The following is a 25283-nucleotide window of genomic DNA, read 5'->3' on the forward strand; positions in this document are numbered from 1 at the left end:
GTATTTGCTTGTAGATGAAGGAAAAGTTATTTTTTGGTTATGCATGCTTTTTGGCATTAGCGAGCCTACCATTTTAGGGGCACCTGACATCTGGGGCAAGAAAAACTGAAGAAAATGGCGTCGGCTGCAACTTTTATACCCCTGGCACACTGACGTCAGGGAGGAGGCGACAGCAACCGATGCCGGACCTAGACTTTGGAACTCAGGTCGACTGTGGGTAGCCTGCCAGCAAGATAACCCAATTGTAATGACTGCAACAGTGAATACACTCGAACATCTACATTTATGGTAGGTACACAACTATACTTTCCTCAGAGGGGCCAAAATTTTAAGATCACCCAGGAGAGCTCCAACCCCAGCCTGGGACCTTAAACTTTGTTTTGGAGAAACTTACTGTACCTCCTTTCGAGCCAGCTGCTACTGCAGACTTAAAATTTCTTTCCTGGAAAACAGCTTTCCTCTACGCAATCACTTCAGCTAGAAGGGTATCTGAATTACAGGGCCCTTATGGCAGTGGAGCCTTCCATCATCTTTCATGAGGACTGGGTGTCCCTCAGAACCAATCCATCCTTCATGCCCAAGGTGGTATCCAGTGTGGCTCTTAATCAGTCCATTCATTTGCCAACCTTCTTTTCCAATCCACAGAACAAAGGGGAACGGGTACTGCATTCCTTAGATCTGCACAGACAACTTAGATTCTACTTGGACAGGACTAAACCTCAAAGGAAATCTGAACAATTGCTGGTGGCATTTGCTGCAGGGGCAGAGGGGAAGGCTATTTCAAAGCAAACCATTTCTAAATTGATAGGTCATTGCATTAATTTCTGCTATAAGCACCATGGAAAACCTATCCCCCAGGAGATCAGACCTCACTCCAACAGGGCTGCATCTACCTCTACAGCCTTTCTCAGAGGCGTCCCTACCAGGGACATCCTAGAAGCTGCTACCTGGAGTTCTGTACATACTTTCAGCAAGCATTATTTGCCAATTTTCAGTCCAGAGCTGGCTGTGCCACCACAGTCTTGCAGGGCCTTATAGCTGATCCTAATGCTATCTGAATTCCTCCTCCCAACCTTAGCTTTGGGAATCTACCCAAATATAATGACTGCAACAGTGAAACACAAAGAACATAGTACAGTTGTGTACACTTACCATAAATGTACATGTTAGAGTGCATTCACTGTTGCAGTCCTGGTTACCCTCCTTCCAGCCCCCTAACTTCTTTTGGCTATACCTCTACTTTCCTTTCATTACAGCCGAGTGACGCCTCCAGGCATTTCTGCAGTTAACTTCTACTGCACCTCTAGGCGTCAAATATTTATTGTTCATATTTGCATTAATAATTCCAAGACCATGCTACATACAATGTACCAGAATATTCTATCTTGAAGCATACATGATGGCAAAAACAACTGTATTGATATTTGACCTCTTGTCAATGAGTATTTGTTAGAACTGTAAGGTGATACCTTCATTTTTTAAAGGCTGCTGCCACACCCACTGGGAGTTAAAGGTACACACTAAAAAGAGCTGTAATGGAGGGAATGAGTTAAAAGCTTTTTGGTGTATTTGCTTTTTTGCTGGAGTTATATCATTGTATCTTTATATTTAATTGCTTCTCATTAGGGGGGCATCTGACATCTGGGGAAAGAAAAACCGATGCATTGGCGTAGGCTGCATGTTTTATACCCCTGGCGACCTGACGTCATGGAGGAAGGGACAGCAACTGGCTCAGGACCCAAGACTTTGTTAATCAGACCGACTGAGGACTACCTGCAAGCAGATAACCCAAATGTAATGACTGCAACAGTGAATACACTTGAACGTCTACATTTATGGTAAGTGTACACAACTGTACTTTCCTGAGAGGGGCTAACAACTTAAGCCCCCTAGGAGAGCACCCACCCCTGCCTGGGACCTTAACTTTGTACTGGAAAAACTCACGCTTCCCCTTTTTGAACCTGCAGCTTCAGCAGACTTAAAATTCCTCTCTTGGAAAGCAGCCCTGCTTTTAGCTATAACTTCAGCAAGAAGATTGTCGGAGTTACAGGCACTAATGGATGTGGAAGCCTTCATTATTTTCCATGCTGACAGGGTTTCCCTCAGGACTAACCCATCCTTTATGCCTAAGGTGGTGTCCAGTGTGGCTCTAAACCAATCCATCCATTTGCCAACCTTCTTCCCTAACCCTCAGAATAAAGGGGAAAGGATCCTGCACTCCTTGGACGTGCACTGACAGCTCAGGTTCTACCTTGACAGTACTAAACCTTTCAGAAAATCTGACCAGCTGCTAGTCAGCTTTGCTACAGGGGCAGAGGGTAGGGCCATTTCAAAGGAAACTATTTCCAAATGGATAGCACACTGCATCAATTTCTGCTACAAGCACCATGGCAACATACTGCACAGGAGAGCAGACCACATTCCACTAGGGCTACTTCCACCTCTACAGCATTTCTCAGGGGAGTCCATACCAGGGACATTCTGGAAGCTGCTACCTGGAGGTCTGTACACACCTTCACCAAGCATTACCACTTACCATTTTTTTTCTAAATCCAGAGCTGGATTTGCTACAGCAGTATTGCAAGGCCTACTAGCCAGCCCTAACACTTCTTGACTGCCTCCATCTCTCCTCAGCTTTGGGAATCAACCCAAGTGTGTTGACTGCAACAGTGAAACACGAAGAACATAGTACAGTCGTGTACACTTACCATAAATGTAGATGTTTGAGTGTATTTACTGTTGCAGTCATGGTTTCCCTCCCTCCAGCCCCCTGGCTTTCTCTATCTTTCTACTTCTCCTCTAAATGGCCATTCCTAATGGCATTGGTATTTACTTTTTACTTGTGAAGTTCCCCACCATATACTAGCTTCCTGTTTGGGGCAAGAAAAACTGATGTAATGGCGTTGGCTGGCCTTTTTTATACCCTTGACGACCTGATATCATGGAAGAAGCTAGTATTCGGGCCGACTGAGGGCTACCTGCAGGTAAATAACCCAAGCGTGATGACTGCAACAGTGAATACACTCGAACATCTGCATTTATTGTAAGTGTACACAACTGTACTTTTTATATAGGATGTGGGCACAGGTTTGAAGGTGAATGTGGAAATGTTGATACATGGCTGTTTGGCAGGGTTAGGATTGAATGTTATGGAATCCTTGGTTAGAGATGCTATACGGTATATAAAATAAGAGTTGAATTGTAGTGTGGTTTCAAGTGTGAGTTATTGAGAGAGGAGTTATGCTTGAAAATTTGGCTGGGTTGCAAGATTTCTTTGATAGCTGTCCAAATTTTTTTTAAGGTTGTGCTTACAATTGTTCTGAAAGTATTGTAGTATATTTTTTATGTCTTCATTTGTGTGCTTTCTAGTGTGAAGCATTGTGTGAAGAATTGTGAAGCATTCTGAAGTTTTCAAGATACTGTGGTGGTTTATATTTTTGCCATTCTTTCCGTGCATTTTCTCTATCCTGCGTTGGAATTCTACTCTTTCAGGATAGCCAAATTGCATTATTTGTTTTAGTGCCTTCCTTCTAGGAGGTACAAGGCTATTTTGGAATATTTAGGAAAGTTGTATTGAATTAATTTGCAGCAGTATTAAAAGAAAAATGAACAAGTAGAGATCTGTCTATTTCCAACCTCACCAACACAAGTATTGAGGAAAAAGTAAAAAACAGAAAAACTAGTAGTCTTGAAACTTTAATGAGCTCAGTCACAATGATTTCCAAAAATTATGAAACCCATTTAGTGTTCCAAAGCAACAAGCCTTTGTCACAGGCAAGCAATCCTCTATAATAAAAAAATCAGAAATACTTTACAATTTTAAACATGTCAGCTTTTATACACTTGGAAGTAGGTGTAGAAAATATATGTATTTAATTTTAAACCAGTCTATTCCAGTCAAACAGGGCAGTAAAAGTGCATTTAAGAACAGCAAGTACCCATCCCCACACATACTGCTACTGATAAGATCAAACTAAATCCTAGTTAAGGAAAACACTAGCTATCTATTTCCAACTGGTATTCCAAAATCAGGTATTAAGAAAACCATAACATAGTCTTTTAAAATCGCTTTCAGCTCCCTAATGAGCCTACAGACGGTATTAGCCCCTAGGATCTGGAATCATTAGAAGAAACCACTGACAGCACTTTTGCATTCCTACCTCATGGAAGGAACAATGAGACACAACCCATCATTGATTTAAAATTGTATGTGAGGAAGTTCATAGGTAGGTACTAGGCTATTGGCCCTAGGGCCCATACAAGCCTAGCCAAAAAATTTTCCCTGGCTTTCGCCACCCAAGAAAATTATTTTCCTGTGCCCCTGTCGAGCAGAGCCACAGAAGTGATCCCCGGGGTGAATTTCCCATTTCCCATCCAATCATCAAGATTTTTCTTGAAGAGTGCTAATGAGGAGCTCTGTTTGACATAGATAGGTAGTCTGTTCCAGAGTATGGGAAGTCTCTGGGACAGGAATCTATCCCTCCAGCATGTTCTGTTTATTGTGGTGACAAGGTTAAGGTCCCTATAGCGTTGTGATTAAAGTGCTTGCTACTACTCAAGTGGTTGGTTTCTGACCTTCTTTTGGACACTCTTTGCAAGTCCATTCTTTGGGTTTGGGCCCTATAGCGTGTAGCTTGGAGGGACTGGGATTTCTTTAAGTGGAGCATGTCCAACAGCTCTGGGTTTGACATAGCTTTGTATGTTGGGCAGAGATCGCCCCTGAGTAGGCGATATGCGATGGAGTAAAGCTGTAGTTTTTTGAGACGGTCTGCATAGGGCATCTGTTGTGAGGTATTTCTGTGGTCTTTCCAGTTGTTGTAGATGTCTTGTGAGGTACATACCAAAAGGGGCATTGTACTCTATAATGGGTCTAATGAGTGATGAGTAGAGGGGAACAATGACCTCTTTTTTTCTGGATGAGAATCCTTTTGTGATGAGATGAGCCACATAGAAGGATTTCCTGACCACTGTGGCGATGCGATTATCAAAGGAGAGACTACTGTCCACCTGTGTCCCAAGGTCTCATCACATTTTCGGCATTAAGTAGACTACCAGCTATGTGGTAGTTCATGGGTACAGAGTTTTTACCAAGGGGGATGACAATACACTTTTTGGCATTGAGCTTCAGGCCATGGCTGTGACACCAGGTATCTGTCTCAGTGAGGCCCTTTTGTAGTTTGTCCACATTGTTAGGAGTTTCGATTATGGCTCCTAGTTTGCAGTCATCTGCAAACTTTGTTAGCCAAAGACCTTCTGTGTTGGCCTGCACTTCAGAGAAGTAGATACCAAACAGGAGAGGACCCAGGACTGAACTCTGTGGTACTCCACTTGTCACTGGTCTGATGTTGGATTTGGAATCCACTACTTTCACAGTGTGGGTTCTGTCCGTGAGCCAGTTGGCAACCCATCTTGTGACATAGGGATTTATACCTAGTTTAGTGAGCTTATCTATAATTCCAGAGTGGGGGATGGTGTTGAAAGCCTTGGCGAGATCTAGATAAGCTGTGTGAACCATTTTACCCTCATCTATGGCTTTGGTGACTGCTTCAAAGAAGTCAGTCAGGTTTAGGAGACATGATCTGCCTTTTACAAATCCAAACTGAGTAGGGTCCAGAGTTTGGAGATTACCAATGTCTTTGTTTATGAGTTCCACGATGATACATTCCATGACCTTGCAGACCAGGCTCGTCAGGCTAATGGGGCGGTAGTTCCTGGGGTCTGTCGTGGCTCCCCCTTTGTGGAGTGGGATAACTGTCGCGGTGCGCCATTCAGTGGGTACAAAGCCTAAGGTGAGGCTATGATTGAATATGGTACTTAGGTAGGGTGCCAGTTCATTCTGTAGTTCGTGTAGAACGCAGCCTGGGATATTGTCAGGTCCCATGGATGCTGTGTTCTTGGCTTTGGAGAGTGTGTTTTTTACCTGTGCAGCCTAGATTATAGGAACTTTGCATTCTTCCGGTATAGAGATGGGCCCTCTAGGGGGTGAGAGGGGGGTAAAGTTAGCACTGAACCTATCTGCTAGGATGTTGGCAATATCAGTTGGTTCTGTATATTTAGTGCCATTATGCTGTAATTCAGAGCAGATCTGAGTGTTCCCATTTAGATTCTTGACATAGCTATAGAATGCTTTGTGGTTGTCTTTAGAGTCACTGGCAATTTTGTTTTCGTAACTAGCTTTGGAGGATTTTATGAGGGATCTCAGCTTCTTACTGAGGTTGACCAGGGAGTTCCTCCAGTCATGGGATTTTACTCTTTTTTACAACAGTTTCTTTCTTCTGTTGTAGAGTTTGTTTATGGCAGAGGACCACCAGATTGGCTTCCTTTTTTTGGAGGATAACATCTTGGTTCTATTAGGGATAGCATGATCCATGCACTCGTGTAAGTGCTTATAAAGTGCATTTGTGTAGGATTTGGCAGTCATACCTCTATTGTCAGTCTGCATGGGTGTCATGAAGTTTGCCACTTCTGTCATAAGAAGTGTGAAGTTGGCTTTTGAGAAGTTTTTTACGATGGTTTCCCTAATTGGGGCTGGGGGTGGTATGTGGATGTCTAGGCTGATTAGCTTATGGTCAGATCTGACCAATGAGGAATTGACCTCTGGTGTGGAACACCGGTTTCCCATGTTGGTAATGACCAGGTATAGGATATTGCTGCCCCTGGTGGGGGTGTGAATAAGATGATCCAAGGAGTTGGAATTTATGAATTCTAGAAAACGTTGAGCAAAAGAGTTGGTACATGAGTAGTTTTCCCAGTTAATGGTGGGGTAGTTGAAATTGCCCATTATTAGGGTGTTGGGTTGTACCCTAATACTTTCCAGTGTATCAAGAAATGAGGAGTGTGAATCCTGGGGCATGGTGGGGGGGTCTGAAGCAAGCTACAATTTGAATTTGACATGCTACAAGTTGAATTTGAAACTTTTCTTTCACAAGAAAAACAACATGGAAGAAGGTAAATCCATCGCAGAATAAATGAAATGTACTTTATTTTTTTTCATTTACAGCTATATCTAATGGGAGGATGTTTAGATGATAGGGTAGTAATGAACATTTCTGGGTTAAACTTGGAAAGGTTGGGTGTTTTATAAAGATTCTGTTTTAAGTGGATGTGTGAGAAGTCTGGTTTTATAAATTGGGAGATGATCACTGAGACAGTCAAACATAGTACCTGAAGTGGTGTATTTGCTAGGGTCTGATACTAGGATCCAGTCTAATAGAGTATTAGATGCCTTCTTGTAATGTGTGGGGCTGTTAATTAGTTGTATGAAACCAAATAAGTTCACGCTAGATGTAGGGGAGTTTATGTCCAACCAACTGACATTCACATCACAGAGTAATATTTTTAATGGTAGAGTTGTTGTGGATATCCAGTGTAGGATATCTTCCAGTATAGCCGTATTGTCACTAGGAGGGATGTAAAGGGCAGTAATACATATTGATTTTTACTTGTTTATATTCAGGAAGATAATAAAAAGCTCTGTTGAAATGAATTTTGGTATTGGTTTGTTGTAGTGAGAAATGTGATGGTATTGAAATATTAATGCACTACCACCAGTTTTCCTCTTCATAGGATCATTATGGATCATGTTATAGCCAGAAGGTGTCTTTTTGGAGTCATTTATGCTGGTTTTAAGCTAAGTTTCAGTTACTGCGAGAATATCAGGTTTATGTTTTGTAATCCAGGCATGTAATTCAGTAATTTTATTTCTTATGCTTCTCACCTTTATGGCAGCAAAAGTTAGATAACTGTGGTTGAGGGGTTGACTTTTGTGGAGTAGTTTGTAGAAGAGAATTGTCTTCATGTTCATTGTGATAGATGGGTCCAGGATTAGGGTTAATGTCTCCTCCAAGAAGGATTTTAGTATATTGGGGATTTATTTATTTATTTATTTATTTTACTTTTGTTTTTTGGGAGAGTATTTTTCCACTTAATTTTGTTTTGGTTTATATGTAATGTAATACAGTAAAAAAAATCTGCATATTTTATTGTCCACTCTTAGCAGTTTTTGAGTGTTACAAATTGAGTACAGACATATGAGGGGCACTTCATATTCTACATTTCACTTTTCATTCCTTAACAGCGTTCACTAGCACAGAAATGATGATTTCCTTGTCTTGTCCGTCTTCCTTGACTTATTGAAACCTTTTGTTTTAGTTTGCCACTCTAAACCTGTCTGTAAGTCCTCATCCTTTGATCTCTGTTCCTCAGATCTAGAATGTTTGTAAACATCTACCTTAGTAATACAACCTATGATGTAAAATGGTAACAATCCAAATCCGCCTTTCTTCCAATACCAGTTAGTCCTTTAAGGCTAAATACTTATCCCCCACTTCTGTTCGACATACTAATAACCTTCCTCTTTCCGCCACTAACTCAGCCCTTCTCCATTATGCTGACAATTCAGCAATTGTCTAAACAACCAGAACAGTCCCTGAGCTTCAGAACATCACCCAGTTCACCTTGACCTCAACTGAAGCCTGGCAATCCAGCCTTATACTAGACTAAACTCTAGGAGAACTAAGCTAGTGCTGTTCACCCCAAAGTCAAACTCCAGTGTTGAAATTAACTTCACCCTTCTTTGCTTTAGTACCACCACTGACTATTTCCATACACAATTTCTAATTGTTGTCATTGGTGAAAATGTAAAATTTGACCTCTGTCTGGACATGTAACCAAGAAAGCAGACCAGAAACCTGGACTGCTGTAAATGGTTTGCTTGATACTGCTCAGCAACTGCCTGCATACTTCCCACACTGTCGTATTCTGTCCCCACCTTAACAAATTTCTATGTAAACCAGCCTACAAAACTCTAGAATTGCAGTAAAGTAGCCAAATTTGCTAGCATTGTGAATAGTGGAATCCACCATTGCACTGTCATAAAACAGCTGATGTGTTGTTGTCAATCTTGCCTTTATTCTCACTGATGGGTTCGGATCCAATGTGTTGAATCTGTCTCTGCCTTTCCAGTAGCTCAAGGTCTTCAGCAAAGCTCGTGGGCTTCCTTCCCTACCCATAATGCAGTTCCCCAACTTCCCCAGATCTTGTTTGCCGAGCTGTGAAGAAGGATCTTCAAGCAAGCTCTGGATTAAGTTCTTTGACTATTTCTGAGATATTTTCTCATATGTCTTATATTTTTATTATTGTTTTATATACATTAAATTCCTTGAAAGTTAGCACCTTTTCCCTTCAAGTTAACATCAGTTTTAATTAAAGGACTCACACCTGTGTAAGTTGGACGGTGTTTCCCTTTCCCTTTCTTTCCCTCGTAGAAAGTTTTTTTAGTGTCTAGTGAGTGTTTTTCCCCCCTTTTTCTTCAGATTACTAGTCATTTAAGTTGGAGAGTAGTTAATCAACTCCCCCTTCTTCCAGGTTATTCCTCGTTTTAGTTAGAGACTAGTTAACTAACACCCCCCCCCCCGCCACGAAGTCTGTTTAAGTTAGAGGACTTTCTGATACTGTTATTAAAAAAAAAAAAGTTCTAAATTTTCTTCCTGTCTTCATCTTTCTAAATTAAAACTTGTGTTCATCTTTCTAAATTAGAACTTGTCTTCATCTTTCTAAATTAGAGCTGTTCTTGTGTTGTTACCTTCTACTATGTTCCAAAAAGAAGGCAAGCCATTGGTTTTAAAAAATGTGAAAAATGCAGCAAAAAGATGCCCCTCAGTGACTCGCAATCGTGTGTTTACTGTCTGGGGCATCTTCATTTGCAATAATCTTATTCCATATGTCACGCCTTTAGTCAAAGGGAGCTTATGGAACAGAAAAAATTGATTTTGAAGGGGTTAATTAAAACCCCATTCTCTGTCGAACCCTCCTCTCCAAAATGAGAGAGCAGAGAAACAATCTTCTCCGAATCCGATAATTTCTTCGGAGGCAAAGGCTGAACAACCTAAGGTGTCTGCTTTGACAGCACTTATGGAGCAGACAGTTGCCTCCAAAGCAGGAACCTATTCAGATCAGACAAAATCATCTGCTCCGAAGCCGGACTCTGAATCATCGGCTCCAAAGACCATATTGTCCTCTTGAGTATGGCTGTCGGAACCGATCTCCATCCTTGGAGCCTGTTGAGTCTCGTCTCCCATCTCCTCTGTTAACCAGATCCAGATCAACAGCATTGTCTGCTAGGTCTGCCAGAAGCCTCTCAGATGAAGATGTGGATAGGGTTGTGCAGAGGCTTCTCGAGACACCTGCCTTGGCCAAGCTGCTTTTGGATCTGAACCCAAAGGAGTCGGATCAGACTCATTCCCCTGTGGCACCTACTCCTCCTCCGATCCATCCTTCGGTTTCAGAGCCAGAAATCTCTGATATCCATCTGATGCCTGTATCAGGTCCAGGACCTCTCAGCTCCAATCTCTGCCCAGAGTGTCTGTCCAGTCAGAACAAGATACCTCTGGGAGCCGACACTCACTGGTTGGGTCCTTGGAGCTGGTTCGGATCTCCTTGGATCTGACCTTTTCTCTCGGGTCCTCGGCATGTATAGGTTCAGCTCAAACTTTATCTTTGGAGCTTCCATCTTCTGCTCCAGGTGCTCTTTCGGCTCTGACATCTGTATTGTTGGGTCTGGGGAGTACTTCGGAGCAGGCGCAGTCTGCCTTCAAGGTGTTCTGAGGAGGGTGTTGACTGCTCCTCAGTCTCAGGCACAGTCACTTTTGGAGATTCCTCCCTCTTCGGCGCAGGTGTCTTTACCTCATCACCTCCCTCTATAGGACCTCAGGGATCCAAGACCTCAGGATGTCCCGCAGGGGACTCCCCCCTCTTCTGAAACTTCCGCAGAGTACCCCACTGAGGAAGTACCTTGGAAGAGACCATGAAAGAGGAAGCATCTGGAATTCCCAGAGGAGTCCGTCACTTCAGATACTGACCTCGATGAAGCAGAAGTGTCCCCACGGTCACCTCCTGAAGACATCTCCTTTAGAGACATCCTAGAAATTTTGAAACAGAGAGGTGATTGGCAGTCCTTGTTCCCTTCAGCCGAGGAGTCAGATATCGCACTTCAACCTCTTGGGTGACACCACCTTTCGACAAGCTTATTCAGTTAATCTCTCAGAAGGTCTGTTAGACTCAAGATTCCATACAGCCCATTCCGAGGAGGATGTCAAACAAGTACATTACAGCACATAAAGACTAAGCCTTTCTCACCAAGGGAGTAGTAGTGGATGCCATGGTCGTGACATCTGCCACAAAAAAGGAACTTTCCGAGACTTGTTCCTTTATCCATCCTCCTAATAAGGATTCCAGGACCATGGATAGATAAGGGAAGCATGTCTTCTCTTCAGCGTCTTTTACACTTTGATCGCTGAACTGTCTTAGTCATTACTTATCTTACATATTACACCCACACCGAGACTTTCATTCTTACTGTATCACTTGTTTAGGCCCAGACCACAACGTCCCTCGTTGCCGGTTCTGTGCCCTCTTTAATGCGAGAACCATTTGCCATAGAGCTCTATTTGTAGACAATTATTTTCATATTCAGTCTTCGAATTCCGATATGGTGTCCATCAGCCAACAATCTGTCGACTTTACGAAAAAACGTAAATATAGAGACAGGCCACACAAGACTGAGCCTTCCAACAACGCTACCTCTAAGCAAGTCGTCAGTTATCCGGAATTATTGAGGCACTTTTGCAGCCCCTGATGCCCGACTCGCTTTCTACACAGGCCTTTGCCAAGACCCTTTCAGAGTCCAGTATGCCACATAAATTCACTTTGTCTTCCAAACCTTTGGCTGTCTCTGCCTTGGTTGGGTCTGGAGCCGCAACACAGGCACCGACTTCCAAGGAGGCAGTTTGCACCGATTCTAGACAAAAAAATGATGTCTTCTCTTCCGACTACCGTTTCTCAAAGACCAATGGATTCTCTCAGGCCTAGAAGCCACGCCACTCCTAGGAAATCTGCTTCTAGCCACCATCTTGCTACTGCTCCCCTACCCCAAGCTCAAATGCTTAAAATGGCAGAGGATCTCATCTTCCTTATCCAAGGTACTCAGGCTCTCACTCCTAAAAGGAAAATGCACCCTTCTCCAGAAATTATGACAGACCAAGAGTCTGAGCAATTTGATTATTCTTTTTTTGAAGAGGAATGGCAGCCCTTAACTGTTTGAGGATTCAGATGCAGAGGAATCTATCCCCTCTGCCTCCCCTCCAGAGGACCTCTCCTTCGGGGAAATCCTTCACTCCCTCAGGGAACATTTTCATTGGGAATCTCAGGACTACCCACAGTCAAAGAAATGACTTGGAGAGTTTCTGGACCTGCCCCAGCACTGACCCCTCACCATCCCACCTATTCTGGAAGTTGTGGATGAGGTTTTCCATGAATCCAGCTTGGCCCCTGATGCTGTGTCTCCTGCACCAGCTAAACCTGACAGGTACTACAGAGTACCAGATTCTCACAAATACCTGTACAGGAATCTTGCTGCAGACCCTGAGGTCATTACACAGGGACCCAAAGGAGCTAAGACTAGTTCTGCTAAGAATCCTCTTCCTTCTGACAAAGACTTCAGAGTTCTGGACAGATTGGGTAAGAAAGTATACACCTGTGCAACCTTAGCTATCAGAGCACTCAACTGTCAGTTCCATATGTTAAAATATCAACAACACACTTTGGAACAATTAAAACAGAAACTTGCAACCTCTCCTGATGGTGCCATCTCAAAAGAGCTGGCAGAATTACTACACTCTGCATGCCAAGTGGCCAAGCACTCATTACAATGTGGATATGATGCCCTAGAAGCCTCTAGCAGGGCAGCAGTGACAAGACTTGTTATTAGAAGACATGCTTGGCTGAAGGAACAACCTCTCCCCGATCATGTCAAGTCTAAACGTATTGATGCACCTCTAGATAAGGAATGCCTGTTTGGGGAAAAAGCAGATGAGATGCTTAAAAAGATGGAAGACAAAGCAAAATCTGTGCAAACAGTAAAAGATCTCTTTCAAGTTCAAATGCCCAAATTCAGCATGAACTTCCCCTCTAAGCAATGGGACTTCTCTGCACCCAGCAGTCAGGGCCACGGAAAGCCCCGCAGGGACAGGACTTCCAGGCCCCTATCCCAGGGCCAGCAAAGAAGCAAGTAATGAACCATTTCCGCCTCTAAGGGAGGGAGTTCTAAGCCAAGCTTCTATGACAAGCACTCACAGTGACTCTCCCTCCCCCCTCTGCCCTCCTTTCACTCATCTAAAACTAGGAGGAAGGCTCACCTTAATCAAGGACAATTGGCTCTCTATAAACAAGGACCAATGGGTATTAAAAATAATTTCTCAGGAATACAGATTCTCCTTCAGCGAACTCCCTATTCCAAGAGGGTACCCAGACCTCCCCTCAAACCAGTGGGTAGAGGCATTAAAACAGGTAAAAACACTAATATCCCATTGGACCATAGAACCTGTCCCTCCAAATCAAGCAGGAAAAGTTTTTTTACTCCAGACTGTTCCTTGTTCCCAGAAAAGAGGGCACTTGGTGCCCCATCCTGGATCTATCCAAACTGAACACCTCCTTGGTGGTCGCCAGATTCAAAATGCTAACCTTGCAGCAGCTTCTGCCTATGCTCACACAAAATGTCTGGCTTTTGGGGACACTAGACCTAAAAGATGCCTGCCTCCACATCCCCATCAGGGAATCGTGCAGAAAATTCCTGCGCTTCAGAGCAGGCAATCAGCACTTTTAGTTCTCTGCACTGCCCTTTGGCTTATCTACTGCTCCCAGAGTATTCACCAAATGCTTGGCCCTGGCTATAGCATTCTGCAGACAGAGAAATATACAGATTTACCCTTACCAGGCGAACAGCAAAGAAAAATTGCTCCAGGACCTTCTGTTTGTCAAGAAACTTCCCCAGGGTTCACCATCAACAAGAAAAAAAATCAAAGCAAAACCCCACCAGGAAAATTGTTTTCCTGGGGGCTGTGCTAGACACAACAATCCTAATGGCTTTCCTGTCCCCAGAAAAGCAGAGCTTCCTGCCTCTATGCTTCACCCAGCTGGCTTCCAGAAGTCATCTCACTGTGAAGGAAGTTCCTGCAAGCCCTGGGATACATGGCATCTTGCATCCTTCTCATCCCTCTCGCCAGGCTTCACATGAGAAAACTTCAGTGGTTTTTAAAGAACCTTTGGTGTCAGCACTCTCCCTCTGATCCCTTGCATAAGGGATGCATTTCTCTGGTGGGCAGAGGCCTGTGCCATGAACAAGGGTCTCCCCTTCATCCTCTACCCTTCTGGCCAGACCATCACCACCAATGCCTCAGACATAGCGTGGGGCGCTCACCTAGCAGGCAGGTGTACCCAAGGCCTTTGGAATGCCCAGAAACTTGACTTGCACATCAACCAGAAAGAAATGATGGCAGTGCAAAACGCTCTGACCTCCTTCCAACCCCATCTCAGGCCAGGGGTCCTCCTTATAAAAACAGCACCACAGTAATGTGGTAATCGACAAGCAGGAGAGCACCCAATCTTACCTCCTATGCAGGTTAGCCATGAGTCTGTGGCTTACAGCCACCTCCATGGGGCTGCACATAATTGCCCAATACTTAAAAGGGATCAACAACACACTGGCAGACCACCTAAGCAGAAACTTACTGGACCTCCACGAATGGCAGCTCCACAGAGAAATCTTTCTGCAAATTACCCAGGAGTGGGGGACCCCAGAGGTGGACATATTTGCCTCGCGCCTCAACTACCAGCTTCACAAGTTTTGTAGCAGGGAGCATCGCCTCAGCATTGAAGGTGGATGCCTTGACCGTCCCCTGGAGCTCCCTCTTTGTGTACGCATATCCTCTTCTGCCCCTTATTCCAAAGGTTCTGATCAAAATAAGAGAGGAGAGACCAAAGGTCACCCTCATTGCTCCAGATTGGCCCAAACATCATTGGTACCCCTTACTGTGGAGTCTGACCTTACAGCCCCCAACGCTGCTTCCCCTAAGGTCAGACCTCTTGACCTAGAAGAGGGGAAAGGTACTGCACCCAGACCTACAGACTCTCAAACTTTCAGCATGGCTTATACTCTAAAAACTAACAAGAAGTCCCTGTTAAGCAAACAGGTCCTGGACATCATTACAGAGGCCAGAAGGCCCAGCACAGAAAATCTTGTGCAGGAAAATGGAAAAGATTCTGCTCCTGGAAACAATCAAAAGGGGACAGTACCTCCCAACCCTCCATCCCTCTCATCCTGGATTAGTTAGCAGAGTTGCTCAATAGTGGCCTCTCCTACTCCTCTATTAAAATCCATGCATCAGCCATCTCTGCCCATTATGATTCAGAGCCACCCCTCTTCTCTTATCCTTTGATTAAGCAATTCCTCCGAGGGGCTTCTAATATCAGGCCTCCCAGAAGACCTCCTACTCCACCCTTTGACCTGAATTATGTGTTAGAGAAACTAACCTTGCCTCCTTTCGAACCTACCACTTCAACAGAATTGAAATACCTCTCCTGCCTTCCTACTAGAAATCACCTCAGCCAGAAGGGTCTCAGAGCTTCAAGCTCTCATGGCTGTCAAGCTCTTCATAATTTTCCATGCAGACAGAGTCTCCCTGAAGACTAATCCCTCCTTTATGCCCAAGGTGGTATCTGATGTGACCCTTAACCAAGCCATATATCTTCCCACCCCTCAAAACAAGGGAGAAAGAATTCTGCACTCGCTAGACGTGCACAGACAACTCAGATACTATCTGGACCATACTAAGCCATTCAGAAAAACTGACCAGCTTCTTGTAAGCTTTGCCTCAGGGGCAAAAAGGTAGCCCATCTCCAAACAACCCATTTCCAAATGGATTTCACACTGTATCCATTTTTGCTACAGACTACATGACCTTAAGTCTATCTGTACCCACACCACTAGGGCAAACTCCACTTCCACTGCCTTCCTCAGAGGAGTACCTACCAGGGACATCTTGGAAGCGGCCACCTGGACCTCTGTCCATACCTTTAAAAAGCATTACCACCTACCTTTCTTTTCTAAGTCTAGAGCAGGGTTTGCCTCTGCAGTGCCTCCTGACCCATACCTAGGACTCTACTTATTCTTTCACCCTTTACCTCAGCTTTGGGAATCCTTCCAACAGTGAAACATAAAGAACATAGTACAGTTGTGTACACTTACCGTAAATGTAGATGTTCGAGTGTATTCACTGTTGCAGTCTTGGTTTCCCTCCCTCCATCCCCCATTTAAGTTCTTCCCCTAAGGGGACACAAGCTTCCCAAGGTGGCTCTTAGCCACCAGGACGACTACTCTCTTTTCCCTTGTGCTTCTGACAGGTTAGGGGAAGAAAAACTGATGTAATGACGTTGGCTGCCTTGCTTTATAGTACTGACGACCTGATGTTAGACTACAGGTTACAGCAGCCGGCACACAAAAACATTGACTCTGGTATTCGGGCGGGCCGAGGGCTACCACAGCAGGGATAATCCACAGGTGATGACTGCAGCAGTGAATACAATCTAAAATCTACTTTTATGGTAAGTGCACACAACTGTATTTTCTGGTGAGGAATTATGTCAGATCACACAAAATGACAATGTGCGCCACTGTGACTACATGCATTCAAAAATCTCCTTGATTTGAAACCTCAGCTCTGCAAGTGGATGAGTGATGACATCGTTCCCTCCAATGCGCAAGACAAGAATGTCAGGCTCAGGGTAGATGGAACAGTTCTCTTCCTACAGCTGCAGGAGTCTACCCCAATGCATACCTCTTCTTGCAGTCCAGTGTACCTTTACACTAGATGTGGGGAAGCTCAAGTTGTAGCATTTGTTATTTCTGGAGGCATGTCTGGCAGCCCAGTGAAATTAGGAATGGCCACACTCTCACTTCTCGTTCCCTTGCTCTTGAAGCCATGTCACTGTCACAAGGTAGACGTATCTGCACAGGGAAGAAATGCAAGTCGGTTACTGGTGATGTTTGAGGGATGTTTTGCATTACTATGACATGTATATGTATATAATGTGCATTACCTTGTTTCCCTGTTGGAATCTTCACTGCTATCCACATAGGCATTGTTCTTTTGGTTAGTTATTTGCAAAGATGATGCAGAGGTATATACCTAACAACCTGAAAACCAGCAGCTCACACGTGCACTATCTGATTAGTAGTTGACACGTCACTGTAAACATACATCCTCTTGGCGTACCCAACATACTGCTGAATGGATACTGACAAAGGGCTACAGAAAGGGCACATGTAAATAGAAAAGCAGGCTAAGGACTGCCACTCCACTAATGAGCCCAGGACAGGCATGGGGCTTCAGTGGCACTCAAGGGCATCTGATGTGTCCAATACCTGTGCTGGCTACCCATTCAGACTGCTGATATCATTACTGCCTTACGACCTCCTTCACTGTCGGCGGTCTGCTTTTTCCCTTTACATGTGTCCATTCAGCAACGGACATAAGGAATCAAGGGAGGAAGTAATGTAATGTTTCTTGCCCTGACCTGCATACATTTTACAGTACCAGGAGGAGGGAGAGTGACTACATGATAATATGTTAAATTGTAGTCGTTCACAAAAATATGGTCCATGTAACCACAATGGGTACATTACTGTGTGTCAAACAAATTGAAAAAATGACAAAGAAACTGGTTGAGGGAGGCTTGAAATGACTCCACGTAGACTCCAAGTAGACAAATATCTCTCAGCTGTCCCTGATTTTCAGGGATTTTCCTGATTTTTGACTCAAATTTTAGCTCTGTCCCTCTTAATCCCTCCTAAAATTAGTGACTTTTGGAGGAAAAGTGGTAAATTACACTTAATGAGTAATGACAATTATTAAGAGTTATAGATTTATTTTACTTTAGAAAATGTATATTAAGTCATATTCTCTGATTCTGTTAATGTCTCAAGTTAATAGCATTAATATTTTAAAAGTGTCCCTGATTTCTTCTGGATTTGTCTGTGATTCTGTTGAAATTTGCCCTTGATTGGTTGAGAGCTATGATTAAAAACCCAAATCTGGCTTGTGCATTCATCAATGTGATGACTTCTACTTCTGTGAATAAGCTGCTGATAGTTTTACATGAAAAGTGAGAATGACTCAGTGTTGCATTGTAACTGCACTTATTGTTAATGTGATAATGACCTGCATACCATTACTGCAAAGTTCTGCATGCTCAGACACAGGTGATAATTGCTGCACATAACCTGTTGAGTAGACATTAATTATATTTCCTGGTGCAGGTGTTATGTAACACAGACTCATTATTATATTACTGAACCCTTCCTCCCACCTAAAGTCCGTACATGACTGACCAAGCCAGTAATATTGCCCGAAATATATTGTAGCTCCATGCTGGTAGTAGTCTGAAAGTAATAACCTTTATCTTACTGAGGGGCAACTACTGAGTATAATCAGAAAGAGAAATAAAGTCACAAATGTGTAACTTACCTGGTTGATCCATATAAGAATTACTCCAAATAGTAATTATTTTATCTCACCTAACCATTCCTCTGGTTACAATAAGACACAGAAGTTAAAAAGGCAGAAATATTGTCCAAAATATCTGGTTGAGCAATGCCAAAAATCAGCATTCCAACATTTCTAGAGTTATTTATCAGCAGTGTTCCTGAAGACTGTATGTGCATATTGTTAACAGATAAGAAATGACTAAACTACAGCATGGACAGAATGCTGGACAAAGGCCTATCTTTTTCATCAATTAAAATTTATGCCTCTGCCATTTCGGCTCATTACAATACAGAGCCACCAATCTTTTCTCATCCTTTATTAAAGCAGTACCTCAGAGGAGCCAAACATTTAAGGCCTCCAAGGAGAACACCAATACCTGCATGGGACCTCAACTCTGTCTTGGAAAAACTCACCCTGCCTCCTTTTGAGCCAGCTGCTGCTGCTAATATAAAGTTTTTATCTTGGAAAACAGCTCTGTTCCTAGCAATAACTTCTGCAAGACGAGTTTCAGAGCTACAGGCACTCATGGCTGTGGAACCTTTTATCATGTTTTATCCAGACAGGGTTTCTCTGAGGACAAACCCAACATTTATGCCTAAGGTGGTGTCCAGTGTGGCTCTTAACCAAACTATTCATCTGCCAACTTTTTATCCAAATCCACAGAACAAGGGGGGGAGAATTCTGCATTCTTTGGACGTACACAGACAGCTTAGATTCTACTTGGATAGGACCAAAGTTTTCAGGAAGACAGAGCAATTACTAGTGGCATATGCTGCAGGATCACAAGGAAAGGCTATATTTTAAAGTGGATAGGCCACTGCATTCGTTTCTGCTATTTTCACCATGGCAAGCCAGTGCCTAAGGGCATTAAACCACATTCAACCAGAGCTGCAGCCACTTCAGCAGCCTTTCTCAGGGGAGTACCAACCAAAGACATTTTAGAGGCTGCTACTTGGAGTTCAGTGCACACCTTTACAAAGCACTATAATCTGCCACTCTACTCTAAATCCAGGGCAGGCTTTGCCACTGCAGTTCTGCAGGACCTCATAGCCGCTCCTAATGCTGTTTAGCTCCAACCTCCCAACCATAGCTTTGGGACTCTACCCAAATGTAATGACTGCAACAGTGAAACACGAAGAACATAGTACAGTTGTGTACACTTACCATAAATGTAGATGTTCGAGTGTATTCACGGTTGCAGTCCAGGTTACCCACCCGCCATCCCCCTTTTTCTGCTGGAACTTATCTTTCCTTCTCTGATTTATACAACCTATGTGGTGTATTTGCTTGTAGATGAAGGTAAAGTTTATATTGGTGCATGTAATTTTATTTATATATATATATATATATACATATATATATATATATATATATACATATATACATTTTGGCTACCCTTTTAGGGGGGCACCTGACATCTGGGGCAAGAAAAACTGAAGAAAATGGCGTTGGCTGCTTCTTTTTATACCCCTGACGTCAGGGAAAGGGCTACAGCAGCCGACGCAGGACCCAAGACTTTGGAATTCAGGCCGACTGAGGACAACCTGCCAGCAGGATTACCCAAATGTAATGACTGCAACAGTGAAGACACTCGAACATCTACATTTATGGTAAGTGTACACAACTGTACTTTTTCTACTTCTTCAGCTTATATAGCTAGACTGCCATTGGACACGATATGTACAGCTGCCACTTGGTCTAAGCCACATACCTTCATTACGCATTGCAAAGTAGATAAGGCCTCCAGGGACAGGGTTTCCTTTGCTTCCACTGTCCTCAGGAGTATACTCCTGTGAGCCACCCAGGATGAATGGTGCTTGGGATGCTACCCATTTTTAAGAATGAACGGCGAGATTGAGCAACTTCACATAAAGAAGTTATGTACTTACCATAACGTTCCATTTGAGTTGTTCATCTCGCCTTCATTCTTACATTCCCACCAGCCTTCCCCCTCTAGGCTTCTCGAAGAGCGAGTAAGAGTTTTTGTGGTCTGGTGGGTCTTGGTGTAGGATTTCTTACTCCGGCTAGAGTAATGTTCATGTTTTTCTTATATTATACATGTTGGGATCAGCAAACTAGATCTGAGGTGAGGCATAGAGCATCATGCGTTAGGGACTTGTCCTCGACCTGCTTGAAATCCTTGAGCTTGTGAAAGCGGACCACTCAGAGCCATGAGATCGGCTCCGAACCCATTTGTAAGAATGAAGGCGAGATGAACAACTCACATGGAACATTATGGTAAGTACATAACTTCTTTGCATCCCACATTCATGGATAAAAGAGTGGTTAAAAATGTATAAGATACACACTCTACACTGATCAACTACATTATAATGATCATGAAACCGTGACAGACCACTTTGGAATTAAGCCATGAAAAAGGACAAATTATTATTCCAGGGTTAAAAATCCAAAGGAGGATATTCCAGGGTGACTCTGTCACTGCTGCTATTCTGCCTTGCCCTTACCCCATTAAGCTGTCTACTTAACAGCTTAGGTCATGGCTATAATTTGGCTCCTAGAAAACAGCAAAGTGTAAAGACTTCTCATCTTCTCTTTGTCAGTGATTTGATAGCTCATCAGACGAGGAACGGAATGCACAACTGCAAGTTGTCATAACTTTTTCAGATGATATAAGAATGCCATTTGGTCTTGATAAATGTGCAAAGCAACCTTTAAAGCAGGAAAACTGCATCACCAAGAAAACGTCAGTTTGGGACAAGAATATGATGTAAAAGAAATTGAGCAGGAGGGAGTGTATAAATATTTGTGAATTGATGAAGGATCGACAATAAAGCATGAACAAATGCAAATAAAACTTAGTAAGCAGTACTTTAGAAGACCTAAGTTAATCCTGAAAACAGTGTTGACATCTAGGAACAAAATCCAAGCTGTAAACCAATTTTTTTCCTGTCCTGACTTACAGTTTTGGAGTTATTGACTGGCCCTGGATAGATTAGATAGGAAAACAAGAAGGTTGCTTCATGCTCACCAAATGATTTATAAAAATCATTGCATACCAAGATTATATATTCCCTGTTCTGAAGGAGGGATGGGCCTCCTTGAAATTGATTACATGTATAGATCTCCAATTGTAGAACTCCATACATCTGCTGACCTCACAAAACCCAAACATAGTGAAACTTTTGAAACATGAGGAGACTAAATAAGATGACTACCCTGCTTAGGCTAGCAGAAACATATCAACGTCAAGCAGGATTGGAAATTAAACCACAAGCAGATAAAAAGAAAAAAATCAGGCAGCAACCGAATGTGACAAAAAAGAAAAGAAAGAATATAAAGTGAAGGACCAGATGAGAATTCAAGAAATGTAGAAAATGCATAAATATAGTTGCAAGTATAGAAAACTTTTGGAAGAACCACATGTTGATCATGAACGAATGCAGGAATGGTTAAGCCGAGGCAAATTTAAACCAAGTGATGAAAGGTCAATACTGGTGGCCTAAGATAGTGGGCTATGCACATGTTGGTTTACAAAGTCCATTGAACATGTGGGAGAAACGGCCAAATGTAGGTTTTGTAAAACAGAATTGGAAACAGTTGCACACCTCGTTGCTGGTTGCGACATACTAATGGCAGAAGGACTGTATACTGAAAGGCATAATAATGTGGCAATACTGCACTAGGGATTGTGCAGACATTATGGTATTGAAGTGGCTGAAAAACACTGGAAATATGAGCCACAAAGCATCATAGAAAATGAAGTCTACATCACAAGATCATCCATTACCAGCAGTTGAAAAGATAGATGCTAGAAAACCAGATGTGGTGACCCAGGAAAAGAAGACAAAAGTAGCATTGATAAATGAAATCACCACATCCAGTGACTACAGTCGCTTGCGTACAGAGAGACAGAAAGTCATAAAATATCAGGATTTGCAGGCAGAAACGAGCAATGTGGAAGAAAGATACCCAGATAGTTCCAATAGTAGTAGGAGCAACGGGCCTTATAAAAGAGTCGACAATCGTATTTAGACACGTTACCAATACATGTAACTTCGTACGAATTGCAAATGGAGTCATTACTGGGCACGTTGCAGGTGCTGCGAAGAACACTACTGGCTAACATCAAAGATTGAAACAATACAAATTTCTTGAGCTTTAATCGTACTTTGACTCACTAAATGTCTGTGACTCACTAAAGAATTACTGTTGCCTGACTACTTGCTAAAGCAAGCCAAGCTGATGTGTACCAATGTCTTAACACAGCAAAACTAGGTGATGTCTGTGTATGTCCTGTCAGAAGTCTGTCCTGTCTGGTTCCAGAGTGTTGCTGCAAGAGTTCCAGAGAAACCAGATGCTGATTAGAGGATGACATCACCTCTGGTCACCTGACTCTAGTACAGTACACAGAGAGCTTTGCTAAAATCTGTGGCAGTATCTGAAAGTTATAATGCTGTCAAACTTTTCAGACTTCCAGGTTCCTCTGATAAACATTTGATTAGTTACAACAATACAACCTAATATGCATGCATACATTCTTTCTGTCCAGCAGGACCTACTGTTGATGCATTTTTAACGCAAATAACTTTACAAATATACTTTTAACTCTAGCATCTGTTCAAGTCAGTGTGATAGTCAAATAACATACAATTCTTTACAAAACTCCAGCTAGCCATGCTGGCATATGTAAAAATGTACTGCCCTACTCTCCCTGGCACAGATGACATTACCTCATAACATCACAGTAGTGTCTGCTTGTCAGTGAAATATTTTTATTTTCTGACAATATAAAGATTTCCTGTTCTTTCTCTTGGTTACTGGACCTGTAAGTAACTCCTGATACGAGTGTGTATTTCATTCCAGTTTTCCGGTGTAATTCATAGTGCTTATTTCCCCTTATGCATTTGCTCTGTTGACTCCTGTGTAACATAGATCCTGGTGTTGGAGCTTCCCCATTATGCTCCATGTACCATGTGCCTGACTGCAGTGGTGTCCTGGTCTCCCTGTTGCACCATTGCAGCCAACTTCAGTACCAGTTACTTTGGTATTGCACACGTTTCTTTGAAAGGTTAGTGGAGAGACTGATGATAAACTCTTATGCTCTCATGTTTGCATTTTACAGTTGTGCCCCTGCATTTTGGACAATAGGTGGTGAAGTGTCTGTATCTTGCCCTTGCATCTTAGATTTTCCCCTACTGTCTGTATTTAATTTAATCTGGAATTTGCTGTTGATATTTTTTGGACTATTTTTTCTGACCTTTTTCTAACAACTTTATTTTATTTTTGCATTGCAGCTCATTGGTTAAGCATTGAAGGGGTACAACCTGCAATTCCAGAAAATCCACCTCCAGGTAATTTATCATTTTCTTTTCATACTTTTTTTGGTTTTGTTTTTAATTCATGTTGAAAAGCAATTTTTTATGTACTTCAGTGGGTGTACACATTTCAGCAGATGATATATTGAATTTTGTAAACTCGAACTGATTTGCTCACTGTTTCTTACTATACTTTGATGTGAAGTTGCCTATCTCACCTTCATTCTGTACTGACGGGTTCAGAACTGATCTTCTGTTCCGACTCCGCCATTTACTAAAGCTCGAGGTCTTCAACTAGCTTGTGGCTCACTCCCTATCCCATGATGCTGTAGGGCATTCCCAGACCTCGTTTGCCGCTGAAATGGATCGAGCAGCTCATCTAGCTCTGGCCAAGTGAAACTGTTTTTTCTACTTTGGAACTTTAATATTTTGAAAAATTTCTTTATATAGTCTTATTAGATTAATAATTTACTATTTTCTTTACGTGCATTTATAGTGCTTTCTCGATATACAATGTTTTAGTTCTTAGTTGGCCAGTGTTGTTAGGCCTCAATTCCCCATCCCTAATTATGATACTTAATTTGTCAGTAAAATAGTGTGCATATAAATATTCTTAGTATAGAAGTTTGTTATTAGAAACCTTTAGATTATTGCTTAAAATGTTTTGTCTGTCAACCTGCTGTTAAGGCTAGTGTGTGTTATCTTAGATAGATATTGAGCCCGTTTTTTATTAGAGAGCTATTTTTCTGTTTTATAGCTTTATTAGGTTTGTACTTTTAGCAGAGTGCTGTTTCCTTTTTTTTTCTTCTTTAGCAAAGAGTGTTAAAGTTGCTTATGTGGTAATTCCTTATTGTTCTCCCCTTGTAGCTTGTTTTACTCAGAGAGCTGTTTTTTTTCCTTTTCTTCTTGACGTGTGTTGTACTGTATTGTGTTAAGGATGTCAGAGCAGCCTAAAGAGACCAAACCTTTAGGGTTTAAAAGGTGCCCCATGTGTTCTCAAAAAATGTCCATTGTGGATGGACACACTGTTTGTGTTTATCGTTTGGGGGCACTGCATTTACAGGAGTCTTGTTTAATTTGCCACTCCTTCAGCACGAGAGTCCTTCATGAAAAAAGGAATAAGCTAATTCTCAAAGGCCTACTTAAGTCTACTTTTTCAGAAGCTTTAGAGCAGGGTCAAAGCCCTCCAAAAAAAGTCAGTTTCTCCCTCACAAAAATCAGACAAAGGCTCTAAAAGACCATCTTCTGATGGATCAGAACCATCTAAAAAAGTATCGAAAGTGTCTGAGGCCACTAAACTTGTTCGACCTTCCACCTCGACTCCATTTGTTTTGGGGCCAATGGTGTTGCAAGTTAGGAGCCACTCACCTGCATTGGAGCCAGTTTCTCATACAGTAAGGTCACCAGTACTTCAGTCTGTGGCATCTCCAGCCCCATCGTCTCGTTCTTCCAGGAGCCTTTCAGACTATGATATAGATTGTCTGGTGCAGAAACTATTGAGGATGCTGGCGCTGGCCAAAATTTTGTCTGAACCGACTGGACCCATTCCTTCTATGTCAGTTCCTCCTCTGACCCAAATTGTGGCCTCGGAGCCAGAATGTGTGGAACTGATAAAGGTGGAGCC

The 25283-nt window shown here is 42.6% G+C and overlaps 1 protein-coding gene across 2 annotated transcripts in view; it reads left to right on the top strand.

Annotated features, from left to right (window-relative positions):
• The window catches only part of TAF6 (TATA-box binding protein associated factor 6), a 1437250-nt gene that overhangs the window by 448295 nt on the left and 963672 nt on the right, over positions 1 to 25283 (top strand). For both annotated transcript variants that reach the window (XM_044077259.1, XM_044077258.1), the window contains one exon: positions 23639 to 23695. In XM_044077259.1, coding sequence (XP_043933194.1) covers positions 23639 to 23695 — 57 coding nt within the window. The remainder of the gene's footprint in view (positions 1 to 23638; positions 23696 to 25283) is intronic.

Source organism: Protopterus annectens, chromosome 7.part0 (assembly GCF_019279795.1).
Source record: "Protopterus annectens isolate FY-2018-M chromosome 7.part0, PAN1.0, whole genome shotgun sequence".
Lineage (NCBI taxonomy): Eukaryota > Metazoa > Chordata > Ceratodontiformes > Protopteridae > Protopterus > Protopterus annectens.